Source organism: Phaenicophaeus curvirostris, chromosome 1 (genome assembly GCF_032191515.1).
Source record: "Phaenicophaeus curvirostris isolate KB17595 chromosome 1, BPBGC_Pcur_1.0, whole genome shotgun sequence".
NCBI classification, from domain to species: Eukaryota; Metazoa; Chordata; class Aves; order Cuculiformes; family Cuculidae; genus Phaenicophaeus; species Phaenicophaeus curvirostris.
Genome location: NC_091392.1, coordinates 31,982,992 through 32,001,479, shown reverse-complemented (window position 1 = coordinate 32,001,479; position 18,488 = coordinate 31,982,992). Strand labels below are relative to the sequence as shown.

Sequence of the window (18,488 nt, the reverse complement as noted above, 5' to 3'; positions counted from 1 at the left end):
AATGTTTCTCACTGTGTGAAATCGTCATACATCCCAAGATGAGATTCCTATTCTACATCATTATTTAAAATGTTCATATTTGATATGAATTTTAATACTGAAAAATTGAATACTAAAAAGGGAACAATATTAAAATTGATTTGGAAGAGATGAGACAGTGAGTCATGGGAACTGTCACTCAGGCCAGGCATTTTACTGAATGACACCTCCCAGAGAATACAAGGTTGACACCTCCTAAATGAAATACACTGTTTCTCAGTTATGGAGCTACACTTATAACCAACAGTGCTTTGGAAGAAAAACTCTTCAGCCAAACTATGTCCTATTCTACTACGTGGATGTAATAACTGGTCAAGGACTAAGGCAATCAATGTGCTTGTATCTTTTGATATAAACTCCATAGATATAGTTCAGACCTCTATTTTGAAATCTATTTTAGTTACAAGCACTGTACTTACATCATGAAGGGGAAATGCTGCTTTGTAGATTCCAGTATCCAGTAATTTGTTAATGCCAAACTTTTTCACATTGTTTTTGGTTGCATATTCCACACGGGACAGAATAAAATGAACCTGAAATTTATAAAACATTTTTGTCTCTTGCAACCTGGAAGTAATGATACATAGCTATATGTGTTTCAGCATATAATCAAACTAGGAAAGGGTAAGCATTGCAGACAAAATTAATTGCATGGGGTATATGAACTATTCAAATCCTCCCTTTAAATTCAGGTGGAACAGAAATTGGACAAATGTTCCTTTTAGATTATCTGAGCTGTTTCATAAATGACACAGGAGTACTGCACAGAAAATATTTCTTATATTTCAAGATGGTTTCATGAAGGCAATTACACTGATTTGTTTACAGGAATGTTTTCTTTTTAAGATTAAGTGCTAGAAATATTTCATGGACTTACAATTCGGCTTCTAGTCGCAGGATTGAAAAATGTGCCTTTGTCTTGAATATAAAAGCTGGACAAATATTCCTTTTGAAAAGGTGCAGTGAAAAACTCTTGCTCAGGTTTGATGATATTTTCATCCACCCTGAAAAATCTACTAAACCAGTTGAAAGCTGAGTCTCGAGTTTTCAGGTCACTGGGTTGCAGAGGCAATTTGATGTGCATAACCTCGGCATATGTGCACAGCACTTCCCAAGGTGCATGCACTTTCACAAAGATAAGTTTTTCATCCAAAACCTAAATTGAAAGAATAGTAAAAATATATGTGTGAGAAAATGAAAGTAAATGATTTTTCATAACTATTCTTAAACTATCCAGAATCTCCTTTCTCTTTACAGCTTATAGATGACCTGTTTGAAGTTGGATTCCTTGTCCATCTCAGTGAATGTATCATTAACTTTGTAAAAACACTGATATGAGGTGGAAACACTCGGGCATATAAAGGCATATAAAGGTATATTAAAAAGACAGCTAAATGTTCCCTTAATGCTTCATGTTTACATCTCTGCAAAGTATATTACAAAGCAATTTAAATTAAATCGCCACACAGGTTAATTAGGAGTGTTTGTATTGTAGCCTGACAGGCCAGTTGTGGCTTTGGAGATGTCAGTGACTCCCCAGCAGTTCAGGTACAGTCCCCAGGATGATGTGACTTGATGGAAGCAGGCTAGGCACCCACGTGTGCTCTGAGGCAACATGAATTCCTAGCTTTGTAGAGAGAATGTGAAGAAAGAAAGAAAGAGGAATCAGCTGAGACTATTGAGAAAGACAACTTGGGGCACATTTGCTCCCAGCTGCATGACCAAACTAGCACCACTCTACAGGAGGAACCCTGATAGCCACTCTTGTTGTCTGAAGGCCTTCTATGAATGCCCTGCACATTCTCAGACACATGGAATTACATTATTCTTGTTGGCTCAGGGACACTGGTCAGATATCTGATCTAGCCTGGAGAAACTTCTGTTTTCAAAAGTGTTTAGGTCATGATCACAGCGGAGTTACTGAAAACTGTACGTATAACAACAGGTCCATGTCAGACTTCCAGCAAGCAGTTTACTATGTTATGAAGAGCCAGACTGCATTCTTGGGCATGCAACAGGAGCTCTTAATGCAGAATTCAAATAAATTCCACAATGCCACAGATTCTGAGCCTAAACTGGGAGGAAGAGGCAAAATGACCCTTCGTGGAGCCCACTATAGACTACCAAACAACAGCAGTTTTGGACTGGAAGTTATTGTCCTGGACAGGGAGAAGCAGACAGCATGCTGCAGCCCTGCAGGACAGGAAGGAAAGGGGCTTGGAGGGGCTTTAAACTTCCCTGCAAGAGACAGCAGCTCCGGCAGCTGGTGTGCATTATCACAGCACTTGAGAACTGCCTGCAGGCCGATTTGCAGCCTAAAATGGACAAAGCATGATAGTTACAAATGCCTGCACTGCACCAGACCCTGTGAGGAGCAGAGTCACGAGCAGCAGCCCTGCACTGCTCTCCTGGCAGAGGAAGTCTACCTCGGAAACCCACTGGCTTCCCACACATCCTACACAACCACAGCAGAGGAGGAACTGCTCCTCAAGGTGTAACAGTAACTTTTATCTTCCAAGCGCTGACCAAACACAACCTGTTTAATCTCCCCTTGACTCCAGTAGGACCCTCCTGGACCACGTGGAGTAGAAGAAGCTGCTGCTGCAGCGACCACTTCATCCTGAGGAACTGCTGGGTACCCATTGAAGTTGTAACTTCTTATCTTTCCCTTCTCCTCTCCCTCCCCACTGTCTCTCTCTCTCTCATTTAGAATCAGAATAGTTTGGGTTGGAAGGGACCTTAAAGATCATCTAGTTCCAACCCCCCTGCCATGGGCAGGGACATCCCACTATATCAGTTTACCTTACTGAGTTTTCTTCACTTGTTATCTTAGTATGTCAGATCAAATCTGAGGGACCTTGTCTGCATTCAGGGATCAGATTGTAATTTGACAAGATTGAAATCTGTTTCTGCAGCTTTGGGAAGCTGCACCCCTGTATCTCAGCTGTGGACCTGAGTTTTTGGTCTGTTTATTTTGGTCGAAGCCAGAATAAATTTTGCTTTTGATTTCACCCTGAGGGTGACCTTGTTGGCCTCCGGATTGCCACACAGATAAACGAATAACCTTCTTTCGACTTGCAGGTTGAAAGAAGGCCCAGACACGAGTGCGTAGCTCATGGATTTGGGGCATGACATCTACTGATGGAAAAAGGTGGTCCTTTTTCTCCTGAGAGGAGAAAGAAGTTAGGAGTAAATTCATATATCCAGTTTCTTTATTCTCATAGGAGCAGCTTTGCTCTCAGAAACAGCTGATCACACAGAGACAAGCACTCACCGATCTTGTTGCTTCAAGTTGCAAGCCGTTCTTTATCAGGTTTGATTCGTATACTTGTCTCTTCCTCTGTTAAAAGGTATTGAACACTGTAAAATGTCTGTTCCAAATTTCGCAAATATGTATGCATAGAAGAATGGAATTGCCACCCAAAATGAAGAATGATAATGTTGTTATTTCTATAACCCTCTGACGACTACCACTGCGGTAGTTACAATCTTACCTTCTTATTCAGGATAGGGTTTTTTTGCCTGATAATCAAGAATGCCCTTAAATACAACTGTGGAGAATTCACTCTCTTAATTTCTGGTACATTACAGAGGTAAAAACGTACTTCAGATTTTGAATTTGGAGAGCAACTGCCCCTAGAACTTGTGATTTCCTTAAGCTTCAGTCACTAATTGAACTACTGATGGAAGCCTCTCACCATCCATTAATCCACCCTTTAGAAAGTCCTCATCTCAAGGGCTTTCCACCCCTTTTTCCTTCCAGCAACCTGTAACTTAATTCTTCTTTCACAATAATCATATGATATCACAAAATGGTTCAAACTGGACTTGCCTTCTACATTTTAGTCCATGGATGAATATCCCCAAAGGAAAAAGCCAACAGCTGTAGCACTTGTAGAGTCAGTGGTGCTATTCTAGGAGCATTCAGTGCCCCCAGAAGCACATAACAAGTTTTTCTCAATAAAGATGAAATTCATGGATCATTTTAATTTCATTCACAGTACTAGCACCTGGCAAAAAATCTGAAATGTCTTTGCAACCTTGAATGAGTTTCTCCATGTACATGATCTCCTCTCCAAAAACACAGATGCAAGCAGTTGTGAAGGACCAGAGTCAACAAATGACGCTTTAGATAAAGGCTTGGGAATTTGCATAGGTATATGGATAAGTACTGGTCTTCAGGACCAGACTCAAGACCTATCTGCTCTAAGGGGCAAAAGCCAGACATTTCACCAAAAAGGGCAAACATCTTCAGGTGTTCCACAGAACGAGTTTTATCTCTACATGAGTTTCATCCAGTTCTTTAATGTTTAAAGCCTGTTCTAAGTCCTCAAAGCAGAAAAAAAATATTTTTCCAAAACTTTAGCAAGTCTTGGAATTAATAATTACAAAACTGAGAAATACAAACGGCCTGCCCGATTTGTAATTGTTAGCGCCCAGCTGCAGCACCTGTTTGTGGCAATAGTCATGATGGATTAATTTCATATTTTATTAAAAGGTATTTCTTTTACCTGTTTTGGGTTTTCTGCCTTTTTACTCCAGTGAATATAATCTTTTTCTCAGCTTAATGATAACAAAAGCCAAATCTTCTGATGTTTTTTTCTTTCATCAATACTTATCACATTTCTACTTGTTCTTCTTTTTTCTCAGGATAAAACCACAAACACAAATTTTGAAAGCACTCTTCATGGAAGTATCTCCTCTCCATGTCCCATTAATCCATTTGTTTACTGGTGACAGTACAATGTTCTCTATATTTTTTCATTATACATATAACATTGTGTGTGTGTGTATATGTCATCCACATTTCTAATATAATATATCTTCTATATCTAATACATTTTATTATCTAGAATGTTTATGATAGCACTACCTTGACGACAAAACTTAATATAGCTGTTTCCTGTGACATTTAAGTCTCCTCTTTGTACTAACAGCATGTAGAATTCCAAATGTGAATGAGTTTTTTCCTTGCAGTAATGTATTTCCTCGCATTTTTCAGCGTTTCATAGGTACTAGTGCTCTCTACTCTTCTTCAAAGATAAAGGTTTGTAGTCATCTTGGCTTCTGAGTAAACTACAGAATGATTTCCTCTGCAATTTTTGTTATATCATAATTCAATCCCCTTAACAGATCACTGAGGTACATATAGTACACAACACAGTTGTTTGTTACTCCACTGTTACCTCTTACGCCATTTCATCCTAGCTCTTTGCTTCTTCCATATTCATTAGTTCTTCGTAAGGTGAATAATAGTGAACCATGAAAGTACTCCAACTTGAGTTCTGCTTTGTTTCAGCAAATAAAAATGCAGAGAGTTAAATACCTGTTTCATTTCTTCCTAACTAGCACAAAGACGGGTGCAGGGCAACTCTCATTTGTAGGAGTCTAATACTTTTTCTTTTAATCTTACCATTCAGATTGTTTTAATAATTTATTATGGCAAGGAGTTACCCAAATTAATTTTGCCCTCAAAAATCTTAGAGGAATGTTGACAATATTAAGGTTTCTAATAATGCATTAATGCAAGTAGTGAGAAACAAAGCCTCTGGGAGCCTCTGCTAATTAGGGGCTTTGCTATTTTATATAAATGATTGAATTATGCGTATGATGATCTATGGAGGAGCTAGACTTTTACACAGAGGAGTTTATAGTGGTTTTGCATTGACTGGGAAATACAGCATAAAGACATGATAGCTTACTAGGCTGGAAGATGGAGGCTGTCCAAAGTTTATTTTGGTATCTGGCATTTTGCTGAGCTACCTGCAAGGCTAAGTTGTAATAATAATGTAACCATGGTAATGCTGCTGATCGAAGGCTGACGCAGATTTCAGTGACTGAACGGCTAGTCAGTTGACTGGAACACAATGGGATGCATAATCACACACAATCTTAAGAAAGTGAAAGCATAGTGTATGTAAATGCCAAGTATTACAGGCATGTAGAAGGGTTAGCTCTTGGGGCTGCTTTTTCCCCATAATGCTTTCAACATCTGGTGATTGTCTTGCCAAGCTGAGGAGGCTAACAAGATTGTAGGTCTGGAAATTGGTAGCAGACCACTAGTGGGTTTTTCTCTGTGTTTTGTAAATAGTAGGGAGCACTTGCTTTGACAGAAGAAGCCAACTCATATCTTTGTTAAAATCTTTAGTGCAAAGAGAAAAGTTCCCCACAGCAATATCTGTGTGGCTTCAGGGGGAAAATCCTAACAAGGAAGGAGTGCTTGAATAGTCACCTCTGCCTCACCTGACAGACAACAGATAAACCACAGTCAGTAAGAGAAAAAGCACAGGGCTCAAAGCCTCCCCATGGAAATCAGCTAAAGGGAGTGGAGAGAATTACTGTATCAATATTAGCTGCCAACTCTCACAGTTTCTTTGATGGTATTTGGAAGCTTTTCTAAAAGCCCCAGCTGTCAGCATCAGGAAATGAATTGATTGAGAAGCTCTGTTTCTGTAAATTTCTTTTCCTTATATTTGAAGATAATAATAAGTATGTGAAGCAGAAAATGCAATAAAGGCCGATACAAAAAAGTAAACTCAAATACATGTTTTCGGAGATAACCTCTGATTCTAAGCTAGCCTCATGATTTTCTGAGATCTGATTCATGACTGCACACAACTGGCAATACTGCAGTCCAGTCCTGCTCTCAACAGCAGCATCTGGTCATCCTGTTTGATAAGACCCATTTCTGGTCCTACCAATGTATGCAGTAACTTCAGAGTAACTCCCTCCTTCCATTTGTTTTCCTATCCTTCTGTCATCCTTTCTTCTATCCATCAGGCAAATAAGTAAAATTTATATTTGGAGTTGCCTCAGGAACAGAGGTTTTATTTCAGTCAGTCCCTGCGTCAAAACCAACCCATTCATCAGGGACAAGGGCAGATGTGGCTGCCCTCCTCCCAGTTTCAAAGCTTCCCTTTCATCCTTGTTATCAGACATCCTGGGTAGGCACATAGAGCCTGCCATCCCCTACTGCCTCAAATCACTGTGTAAAATGGAACCAAGGTACCCTTCTTTCTATAAACCCAAGTATTGTTTCCTCACTGCAGTTATAACACATGCTAAACAGCACGAGAAGTACAATTAGATTTTGAAAAGTTATCCAAGTTTTTTTTTTGTTGGCTACCTAAACTAAACAAGTCTAGAGGCAGGAACTGTTCACTGTTTGCTTATGAAGACAAACTTCTCTAGCCCTGCTGAAGTTCTCCATAAGACTGTACTTAAAGAAAAAAAAAAAGATGTGGGGAATATCTGTGAATTATGGCTTTCATTTAATTTGAAAGGAAATTTTTTTTTTTTTTCTGTGAAAAAAAAGCACAGATTGCTTCATGTCTGGAAATTAAGGTTTTGTCCATATTCCTATTTAAATTACTGTCACTATTTCTGTTGAGGGGAAGGAAGCAGATGAACTATAATGCCATTCTGCACGGGTATGTTTTGAATTCACAATTCTGATGCTGACCCCTTAACTTTCAACAATCAGCTCCTTGAGGACCAAAACAGCTAAAAAAGACATTTTGGAGGATTTCTGGAAAGACTGGTGATACTTTATTTCTATTCTGACAGTAACCTATCCTGACAAATAAACTGTTGGCTTAAAAAACATGCTTTGGGCAGGAACTTCAATTACTTGCAAGGCACAGTTTCTGGAACCTGCTCCTGACAGTTTGATTTTTGCTAGTGCTTGCAAAATTACTTGTATACCAACTTAAAAAAGTTTGGAGTTTGAACTGAGTTGCATATATGAACCTTGCCTGCTAACTTTTAATCTGTAGATTATGTTAGAAACTTCCACAAGGATGAAATTTCATCAATTTGACTTTATCTCCTTTAAATGAGATACCAAACAGAAGAAAATGAGGAAGCACAGCACCACTGTGCATCTCCAAGAGCTTCAGAATCACACGTTTTTGTTCCATCTATCCAAACAACCCCTTTGTTTTTAGCAAAGTTATTTCCTTCTGTCCTCTGAGTTGTTTTCCCCAGAGTACTGCTAATTAATATAAATTATGCTGGGTCACTTTCTCAGTTACACTTAAGTAATTCTTTCGAAAAATGACAGGAAGCCATTCAAAACAAATATAATCATGGTCTCAAGACTTGATTCTTCTGTTGCTGCAGAAGAATAGATGGGTCTTTGTCCCATTTCTCCGAATCCAGTAAATTTGTTATCTAGGTTGACATCTGATTTTCAAACCCTTCTGACTAAATTCAGTAAGCACTTGGTGATTTCTCCACTCTCGGTATCATAAAAAACCAACCAATGCAGCACTCAAAACTTTTCACTTCGGAAATTTAGATCAACAGGTGTTCACTAACAACTTAATTCTGCCCCGACTTCCACATCAAGCAGTCAGGTGGGGTGCAGTGCTCATCAGACAGAATCTGGCCCAGCGACCACACTCGTCCTTCCTACATTTCACAGACCTGCAACGTTGCACACGTCCAGTGGAGACTTTGCTGCTGATCTCAGTGAGGTGAGAATTTCACCCTACGAGAACAGGCTTCTCTGAATCTGCTATTTTTTAATAAGCTGTAGTTTCCAAATTCTGCGACCAATAAACCTCTGGATAATAGCTCTATAAAACTGTCACGGATGTCACAGTAGCATGAACAAGGCACCTATTGAGGCTTAAAGCACCCTGAGTTATACAAGATACTGCTTATAAAATTTGGCATTTTCAGTTCATCATTGATCAGAGACAGACAGTGATGTATGCAGTATTTAAAGCCGATAGTAAATGGTAATACTCCTCATTTTGTTATCTTGTATATCATCACAAGTGTAAAAGTCATTTGTTCCAGAAAAAAGTATAACTAAATAAAAAATGGTGTCAGTAAAGACAAGCTATCAACTAGATTTTATGCCAACACTGACAAAACCTGTGTGTATCTTGGGCGGCATCATCTCCACATCTTTCTGGGAACTGTAGTAGGCAAAAATGTTCATTCTCTCCCTGGAATTCCAAGGATGCAAAACTGTACCATAAATTTTCATTTTCCTTTCCATCTCAGACATAAGGTATATTGGGTTTGTTTCATCTTTTCAAACAGTATATTCACATTTATTTCTTTTTTTACTACTCAGTGTCTCTCCTTTCACTCCTATTATGTGTGAGGTAGGTCCCAAGGCAGTGTCCTGCATCCCACTCAGGAGGAGGTACAGGAAGGAAAATGTTATCAGTGCTGCCAACGTCTATGCAGCATGTGCTTAGGGAATGAAGATTCGCAGCACATACAGCTTTTTCCATTTGCATAACAAGAGATCTCAAGTGAGACGAAGAACATTTTCTTTGAGGTGACTAAAGTATTTGTGTGCTTGGAGCTGACCTGCACCTATCTCATCCTAAAAAGCTAGAAAGTTTACATCTATTTACATTTTAAAAGACTGTTCCTCCATCAACAGATAAAGCATATGCATTTCTCAAACTGATGACACCTGTGTGTGAGGTACTGGAGGGAGGGTGCCAGTTTTATCACTGGAGTTCATTTTTGATGCAATGACTCAATTCAGCTTATGTGACAGACTCATTAAACAATATCCTCTCCTCAGCTGCTCTTCTCCTTTGTCCACCTTTCAGTGTCTTCCCATACTTTACCCTATTTCTAAAATTTTGTCTGTTTCATGGTCAGCTTTGGATTTTTTAATTAGTTCTCCAGCTCAGTGTCATCACACTTGAAACCTTTGTCCTTGCCCTTGGAAGTCCCCTGTAACTGTCACTTCTTCATCCTTGCCTCTTTCTATGCTTTACACTGCTCCTTCAGCACCAGGTGCTCTCCCAGTATCAAAATTCCTGCCTACACTGTCCATAGTACCCCTATATCATAGAATCATAGAATAACCAGGTTGGAAGAGACCCACCGGATCATCGAGTCCAACCATTCCTATCAAACACTAAACCATGCCCCTTAGCACCTCGTCCACCCGTGCCTTAAACACCTCCAGGGAAGGTGACTCAACCACCTCCCTGGGCAGCCTGTTCCAGTGCCCAATGACCCTTTCTGTGAAGTATTTTTTCCTAATGTCCAGCCTAAACCTCCCCTGGTGGAGCTTGAGGCCATTACCTCCTGTCCTGTCCCCTGTCACTTGGGAGAAGAGGCCAGCACCCTCCTCTCTACAATCTCCTTTCAGGTAGTTATAGAGAGCAATGAGGTCTCCCCTCAGCCTCCTCTTCTCCAGGCTAAACAACCCCAGCTCTCTCAGCCGCTCCTCATAAGGCCTGTTCTCCAGCCCCTTCACCAACTTTGTTGCTCTTCTCTGGACTCGCTCCAGAGCCTCAACATCCTTCTTGTGGTGAGGGGCCCAGAACTGAACACAGGATTCAAGGAGCGGTCTCACCAGTGCCGAGTACAGAGGGAGGATAACCTCCCTGGACCTGCTGGTCACGCCGTTTCTGATACAAGCCAAGATGCCATTGGCCTTCTTGGCCACCTGGGCACACTGCTGGCTCATGTTCAGTCGCTGTCAACCAACACCCCCAGGTCCCTCCCCTCCAGGCAGCTTTCTAGCCAGACTTCTCCTAGTCTGTAGCACTGCACAGGGTTGTTGTGCCCCAAGTGCAGGACCCGGCATTTGGCCTTGTTAAACCTCATCCCATTGGTCTCTGCCCAGCGGTCCAGCCTGTTCAGATCCCTTTGCAGAGCCTCCCTACCCTCCAGCAGATCGACACTTCCACCCAGCTTAGTGTTGCCCGCAAACTTGCTAAGGGTGCACTCGATGCCTTCATCCAGGTCATTGATAAAGACATTGAACAGGGCTGGACCCAGCACTGAGCCCTGGGGAACCCCACTTGTCACTGGCCTCCAGCTGGATTTCACACCATTTCCCACCACTCTCTGGGCCCGGCCATCCAACCAGTTTTCCACCCAGGAGAGTGTGCGCCTGTCCAGGCCAGAGGCTGACAGTTCCTCAAACAGAACGCTGTGAGAAACTGTATCAAAGGCTTTGCTGAAGTCCAGGAAGACCACATCCACAGCCTTTCCCTCATCCAGCAGCCGAGTCACTTTGTCATAGAAGGTGATCAGGTTAGTTTGGCAAGACCTGCCTTTTGTGAACCCATGTTGACTGGGCCTGATCACCCGGTTCTCTTGCATGTGCTTCATGATCACACTCAAGATCACCTGCTCCATGACTTTCCCTGGCACTGAGGTCAGACTGACAGGCCTGTAGTTTCCTCGGTCTTCCCTGCGACCCTATAGCTTCAGATTGTTTCTGTCCAGGGAAATGGTGGGTCTGAAAACTGCTATCACCACTGTTTTCAGCTTCCTTCTAACATATCCACATCAGTCCAATCATGTGTCTCAGTCTCCTGGCTGTACTTCTGTCCACACAGCCTTTGTTGGACACTTTGCCACCAGGCCACACAGCTAGCTCTTGTTCCGCTTGCTGTCCACTGAGACCACGAGGATCTTTTCCACAGAGCTGCTCCCCAACCACTCAGTCTTCACCTTATCTGATAGTCTAATACACTCTTGTTCTCACATTTGTTGCATGTAGGTAGACTGCTTCCTGTTCCTCAGAACACCACAGATTCAGCGTGGCTGCAGATCTTTGCAGAACTCAGACCTTTGAAAGTAAACTTCTTTTTGAAAGCATCTACTGCATTATCCATGATCTCCTGGTCTAATTATTCATGATTTCATTCTGGCTAATGTCCTAACATTAATGCTGCACTAAAAATACTACTCCATTGCTCACATTTAATTTCCATCACTGTTTGGAAAAGACACTCATTATATTTTCAAGTACATTTGGGCAATGGCCAAATACTACAAACATAAATGTAAAATGGTATTGATAAAAAAAATTGTTTCCAAAGGGGCAACTTTTTGTTTCTAATTACCTCTTTCAATTATATTTTATTGCTGATCTTGTGATCATGTGTAATATAACACCCACCCACTACAGGACTCCCTTAAATCCTGCTAATGATGTTCCTTATGGCTACCTTGTTAATGCCAATGACAACATTGTGTAATAAATAATACCAGCTTAGCTACAGGCCTTTTCACTCCTACTCTTCTCCTTCCTAACTGCAAATCATTATTTGCATATGAGCTGCTTTCAGTGATGTCTTTGTCCCTGCCTGTCTCTTCCAGAGGTGGCTGCTGGAACATGGAGAGTTGCTAAATCAGAGAAGGAAGGTGGATGCGAGAGTGCAGATGCCAAGGGGACTGCAGTCCTGTGGATCGCTGTTTCTAAGGAGCATCAAGCAGTTACTGGTTTGAGTCAGAATTTTTTTGCCAGGTCCCCAAAAAGGGCTGCGCTGCTGAAGTGCCAAGGAAAGGAGTGGTACAGGGAGAAACTCTGGTGGCAACATGACGTACAATTATTTCGCATAAACACCAAAGGTACTTAATTGGGAAGAATGTCAGCAACTATGCTGATAACTGTGATTATAAGCTGCTTCTTTCTATGGGTTCCTCTCAATACCTGGATTTTAACACCAAAGCTCACTAGGGGCCTAATTCAATCACTGTAGGTACTGAAAATTGTCCTGGTCTGAACACCTTGGTATCTAATTCTAACTGGGAACCTAATACCAGCATTTTTCTGCTCGTATCTCCAGGATGATGCTCTGAGGTTACCTTGCACACGACAGACACGATGTGCAGTGCTGTGCCTATTTATACAGCAATCTACTGGCTTGAGCTCACCCTTGTTCCCCACTTAGTTTGATGGCCTTCAGTCTCCTAGCTACTTCTAGGATAGGGCAATGCAATTGAAGGCACCGTCCTTTTTGCCCGCTGCTCTACTACCCAACAAATGATTGAGCTTTATACTGAAATACCTTACCTTTTGCTTTTTACGGTCACTCCTCTTATGAGTAGTTTTTTTGTTTTCATCTTCGTACACCAAAACAAAGTCAATTCTTCGCTGCCCATCACTGAAGAACAAGGAGTCAGGTTTATCATGCAAATCAGCCTGGAAGGCAGGTAGGATAGGTTAATATGAAAAATTTTACTCATCAGTTCCTTACTTGGTTCCTGTTAAACAAGTATTTCAGTGAACAGAGAAATTCAACTCATATAATACCAAGAACAAAGTGACAACAAAAGCAGCACAGAGTAGAACAGAGAAAAAAGTTTGAGAGGTCTCTGCATGACCTAAGAACAGCAGAATTTTGACCTAATTTTGTTCTTTAAAGATGGTATATTAACTTCTGGTAATAGGAGGAACACTGGGATGCAGTATCATTCCCAAATAAGCATCTGTCTAGTAATTTGTGTGTGATCAGGGATACAATGTTAGACAGTCTTTCTACAAGATATGCTGTTGCCTGATGACATTCTCAGAATTATGAGTGTTCCTATCTGTGCCCTTACCTGCCAGAAGTTTAAGCACCTCTGCCATTAAAAAAACAAACCAAACCAAAAAGCCCAGTAGTTTCATGCACGCTAATATCCAAACCCACCATTGCCCAGAGAACAAAGAACATGATCAGGCTGCAAATGAACTCTCAAAATGGACACATCCTATGTGGATTTATTTCTTTTTATTCACAACATCTCAGCAAGCAAAAAAGTGTTGTATGCCACACATCCATCACAGTATAATATATGCCAAAATTAAAAGGATTAATATATCCATAAGTCATTATCTAGTCCCTGGGGAAAAGTAGGATAGATTGTCATATCCATGAATAACATCTTAATGTGTTATTTCTTGTGCGAAATGATACAGACACAAGGATGACAGGGGAACTTGAATCCTCAAAGAATTATTTTGTAGTTTCTTAGAGTACTCTGAGGGCACTATCACATGTAACAACCCCTCCTTTCAGATAATAGATAGCTGTAATGTTGACAGAATAGTCATGTAATGAGCACCAAACCCTCAGGTACTCAGCCAAATCCATCCACAGTGTTAACGACTGCCACAGAAGTTGGTAGATGTAAAATGTCTGAAATGGGACTAACTATTGCATTAGAAATTATAAGATCTCCAGAGCTGGTAAGACTCCCATACAGAACTGCAGACGAGCCTTGGCTTCCAGATGGTTGGGCATGCAGGGTGACCCAAGGCAGGATCAGGCCAGGCAAAATAACCCAGGATATTCTCTTGAACATGCTGTGCCTTTGGTGATATAGAAAAGATTCTTAGATGCTCTGTTCCTGAAATTTCCCTGTCAGTGCAGAACAAACTTCATGAGGGATGCCAGGTCCAGTTTTGGGAGCTCTATGATGTCTGGTACACAGAAAAGCACATGGAAATGTGTTTATGGCGTCAGAAACCCCCTAGGTGCAGGTTAAAATGGTTCTTCTTCAATTCTGATGAAACACAAGAATGCTGGTCTTCAGGCAGGAGCACTCCAATTCCAGGGAGCGCACAGTCTTTTAGCAACCACCTGTCGATGTTTCCAAACCAAAATTTCCCAGGAGTTTTATTCTAAACTTCTCCCTGCAGACTATTTTATTACTGTTTATTGGCTGAGTCAAAACCGGTGACCAAGATGCGTCTCCCAGTAATTATGACAAAATTTCCATATTTTAAATAAACTCAGGCAAGTTTAAACTCACTTTTTTTTTTCATGTTGTATGTCCAAAGGCTATGACCTGCTGGAAAAAGGCCCTTTTAACTTCGTTGCTTCAAATAGTCTGAGTCAATTCTTAATTAGAACAGTTTTCTTTGAATCTCACCTGTGCCTAGAGATTTGTGATAAACAAAACCAAAAAAAAAGTAAGCAGCTGTTGACATACATACATGCATATATATTTAAATATGCTGACATGCAGCCATTATACACGTATATCGTACATTATCGTCACAGCCCAGCCTAGGATTCAAAACCTACCTAGGCGATCACCAAATGAACATAGAACTGCACACTGTCAATACAGTTTTAGGCAAATAAATGCTTTAAACTTTCAGGTGGTATCCCTAGACTACAATGACACTGAGTATCTCTATCACCTAAGGTAAGTTACAGATGTGAATTTCTAAATTTTTGAGAGCTAAAACCTGACATAGACCCACTAAGCAATATGACTTGACCCTGGCAAGTTTTCCTCCTGCTGAGGACTAGCTATGGGTGTAAAACACAGCCCTGCTGTGACCATTTCCAGTCTCATTTAAAACATAATCACAATGATTTCATGTTGACTAGACTCCTCTTTGGAGGAAAGCATCAACAACAGACAACAACAGCCCCTGTTGGGAGACAGTTTGGGAGCAGCAGCCGCAGAGAGGGTGCGGGGCGGTGATGGTGGCCAGGCACAGAGCCTTGGCTTTCCCCTGGGAACCCAGCAGGCTCTAGCCTGGCCTAATATTGCTCCATGTTGCAATGCTGGAAACGCAGAACTCAAACCTTGTGACAATGAACGAGGAGGGGAAGTGTTGCCGCTGTGTAAAACAGAAGGTTTTTTAATTGGGCTTCTTTGTCTTTTGAATCTTAGAAACAGCATTATAATAATTTCTATTTAAAAAGACAGAGTTTCGTTGTGAAATTTGAGAACCTGAAAGCATAAAAGCTTCAAGGCATTTTTTGTTGTAGCTTTTAGCTCTTTTTCCTATATCACCTGCTCTCAGGATAGAAAGGAAAGAAATGGCAGACAGCAAACGTCAGATGAAGTTTTGATCTAACAAAATTAAATTATGATTTGTGATTGCATAACTTCGCTGTCTAAATAACTCTCCTTCAAGTATAGTCTTCTTTAAGCTTATAAAATCAGTTTGTAACAACAATAACTGGCTGAACTGGGTAATCAATAACCAGACATAAAGATTGCCTGTTAATCAGTATTCTGACTCCTGAATTTCCTTACACACATGTCTTCATTTGCATGAGTATATACATTACCCTACACAGACACCTTTCTCTATGTATACATATATCAAACTATGCAGATATAGATATAGATATAGATATAATGGAATATAGCTGAAAGATTAATCAATACTGGACTGCATGAATCCAGATACACAGAAGTTCATATTTATGAAGCTAACTTCTAAAATGTAATCTCTATTGCTTCTAATCACTGGGGCAATGTTAAATTGACCCATCCACAGACACTTTATGTATCAATGAAATAATAAAGAATTGACTCATTAAACCTGAATACTTAAGAGATCAAGATTAAGACCCACACAAATAAATTGTAACGTAACATTAAGTGTTGCTCAATTAAAAGAAGTAAAATGCAAAAGGGAATGTAATAGTTAAGGTTCCAACAGCCACATAAGCTTAGCTGTGTGGTGTATCTTGTAATCCCTACTGAATAGTTTGTAATGAAAAATCATATATTATTCAACATAATTACCAGGGGAAAAACAGGACTGGAAAAAAAGATGTCTGTACTCTGAAGTTAATAATTCCTTTGAGACAATCTTCTTTTTTAAAAATATGTAATATTATTTGACAATATTGTAAATGTTATTATGATACAAGAGCACACAAGCTTGTGTGCATAGACACATAAGTTAATGGGGCTGAAATTCCAATACATAATTTTTCTTAAGTATCAGTAGCAAATTATAACCCAAAGTAATGAACAGGCCCACTGATACCTCTTTGTTTCGGAAGAAACAAACATGGGGTCTATTTACTGCACTTTCTAATTTTCTTAGCCCCTGCATAATCACATTTTAAGTACTGATGGAGGCAATCGGTTGTGCACTCTAATGTTGTAATAATACCCTAGGGAACAGCAGGTTAACATTGATTAACATCATTAATAAATAAAAAAAAATACATTTAGTTGTAAAATACTAATTATACTTAGCAGACATACTGCAGTGCTTCTGAACTCTCCAGGTGCTATACAATCAACTGCTTGCCCACCACCGAGAGACGGGAACTATTAGCTGCTTTATTGACAGAAGAAATACAAAGGAGAGGAGAGCCTGGCCATGTATAAAGCTTTTTGGAGCTCTTAGGTTACACCTACATAGGCTAGTCTAGAGGCAACACAGCCACATTCATGTGGTTGTAGCTCTGCATTTCAGTTAGGATCACAGTCAGATCAGCTGAGCATCAGTGGCTATTCACTTCAAGGAATGAGACTGGAGGTAGCCTGCAGTAACAAAAAGCCTAGAAATGTGTAGAACAGCCACAACCTCCTCAGCACCAAATGCCTTGTTCTACAGACCCATTGCTTGGGTCCTCACAACTAGCTGATGTATGCACAGCTGCACTGATGCAATCACACTGAAGGTCCCTAGCCAGCCCTGAGCAGCTCTCTGCCTTGCGCATCCCCCTGCGTACACATCTTCTCTTCGTCCTCCCCAACACCAGCCACCTTAGCAAATGAAGAAGTTCCCTGTGCTCTTTGCTAATCCAGCACTAGCAGTCACTGGTAAACAGTATCTTCTCTGCTAGCCCCTGGGACACAGTGACACTTGGAGAAGGGACACAGAGCAAATGAAGACAAGCTTGCCCCTTCACACAGGACTGTAAACGCTGAGGTAACCAGTTTTGCTCCAAGTGACCATGCCACGGAACTGACCCTTAGCCCCTTGACTCAGAGCTCCTCAGGAGGGAGACCAGTGTGCTCCTCCTCACGTACAATCAGGCTTGCAGGTATCTAAGGGGAGCTGGCATATCTCACTCTTGAGACAGCTCCTGTAGTCATGGTTACATGCGATGCCTGCAGCAGAATATGATAGGAGACACTCTAGTGGGAAGCTCCCTTCAGCAATAGCAATATTCCATGCTAGGGGAGAAAAAAACAGTGACATGACAAAGAAACCTGTCTCCACTTTTCCAGGCTTCTCTGGGCATTAGATTGTTAAACACACAGTGGGGATAATAGTGGGAAGGGCAGCACAGAGACAAGCATGAAGGAAAATATGTGCACAGGAATTGCAGTTATTTATTGTTTACTAGACCCTGAACAAGCACAGTATTGTAAGCTCGTTTTTTTTTAAATAACAAGAGATTCTGCAGGAATGACTTGTCTAGCTAAAAGGATAAAAGAAGTGCTTTATTTTGCCTGCATGAGCCTTTGCTGTGACTGTCAATAGCACCAAATATAATGATTACTGGAGGGCTAAACTACTTGTCTGCAACCTCACATAATTTTCAGATATGCTTCCAAGCAGCTTCCTGCAGTGTGCTGGAGAATAAATCAGTACTGGAAAACAAGAGAGCAGAGCAGAGCCTGTCTAACATTGCCTCTGCTGACAGGCACCTGCAACAAAGCTTCAGGCTGGAGCACAGCGACAGTCTTGCAGGGGAGCCACAGGTTACACGTCAGTTGTGGGTTTTACGTAGGTGAAAATTTCAGAGTGCCTGTTTAGAAGCATAGCTATTTCTCTCTGCAGGTCTCAGGAAACTTCAAATCAAGTAAATAAAAAGTAAACAAATTATATTACCGGGATATCATGAAATACCATTATTTGTGAAGTGCTTCAAGAAGATCTGAAGAAAATGTTACAGAAATATAAGGTTCTTATTACTATCACAGCTATATAACAAGATCTTTTATTACTTCATGTTCTAAGTGAC

At 40.8% G+C, this 18,488-nt stretch overlaps 1 protein-coding gene across 1 annotated transcript in view; it reads right to left on the bottom strand.

Moving 5' to 3' along the window:
* ANO6 (anoctamin 6) overlaps window positions 1–18,488 on the bottom strand; it is a 75,936-nt gene that overhangs the window by 25,600 nt on the left and 31,848 nt on the right. The window contains exons 3-6 of the mRNA XM_069852017.1: window positions 12,836–12,964; window positions 3,314–3,379; window positions 917–1,195; window positions 459–572 (exon numbers count right to left, since the gene is read on the bottom strand). Coding sequence (XP_069708118.1) covers window positions 459–572; window positions 917–1,195; window positions 3,314–3,379; window positions 12,836–12,964 — 588 coding nt within the window. The remainder of the gene's footprint in view (window positions 1–458; window positions 573–916; window positions 1,196–3,313; window positions 3,380–12,835; window positions 12,965–18,488) is intronic.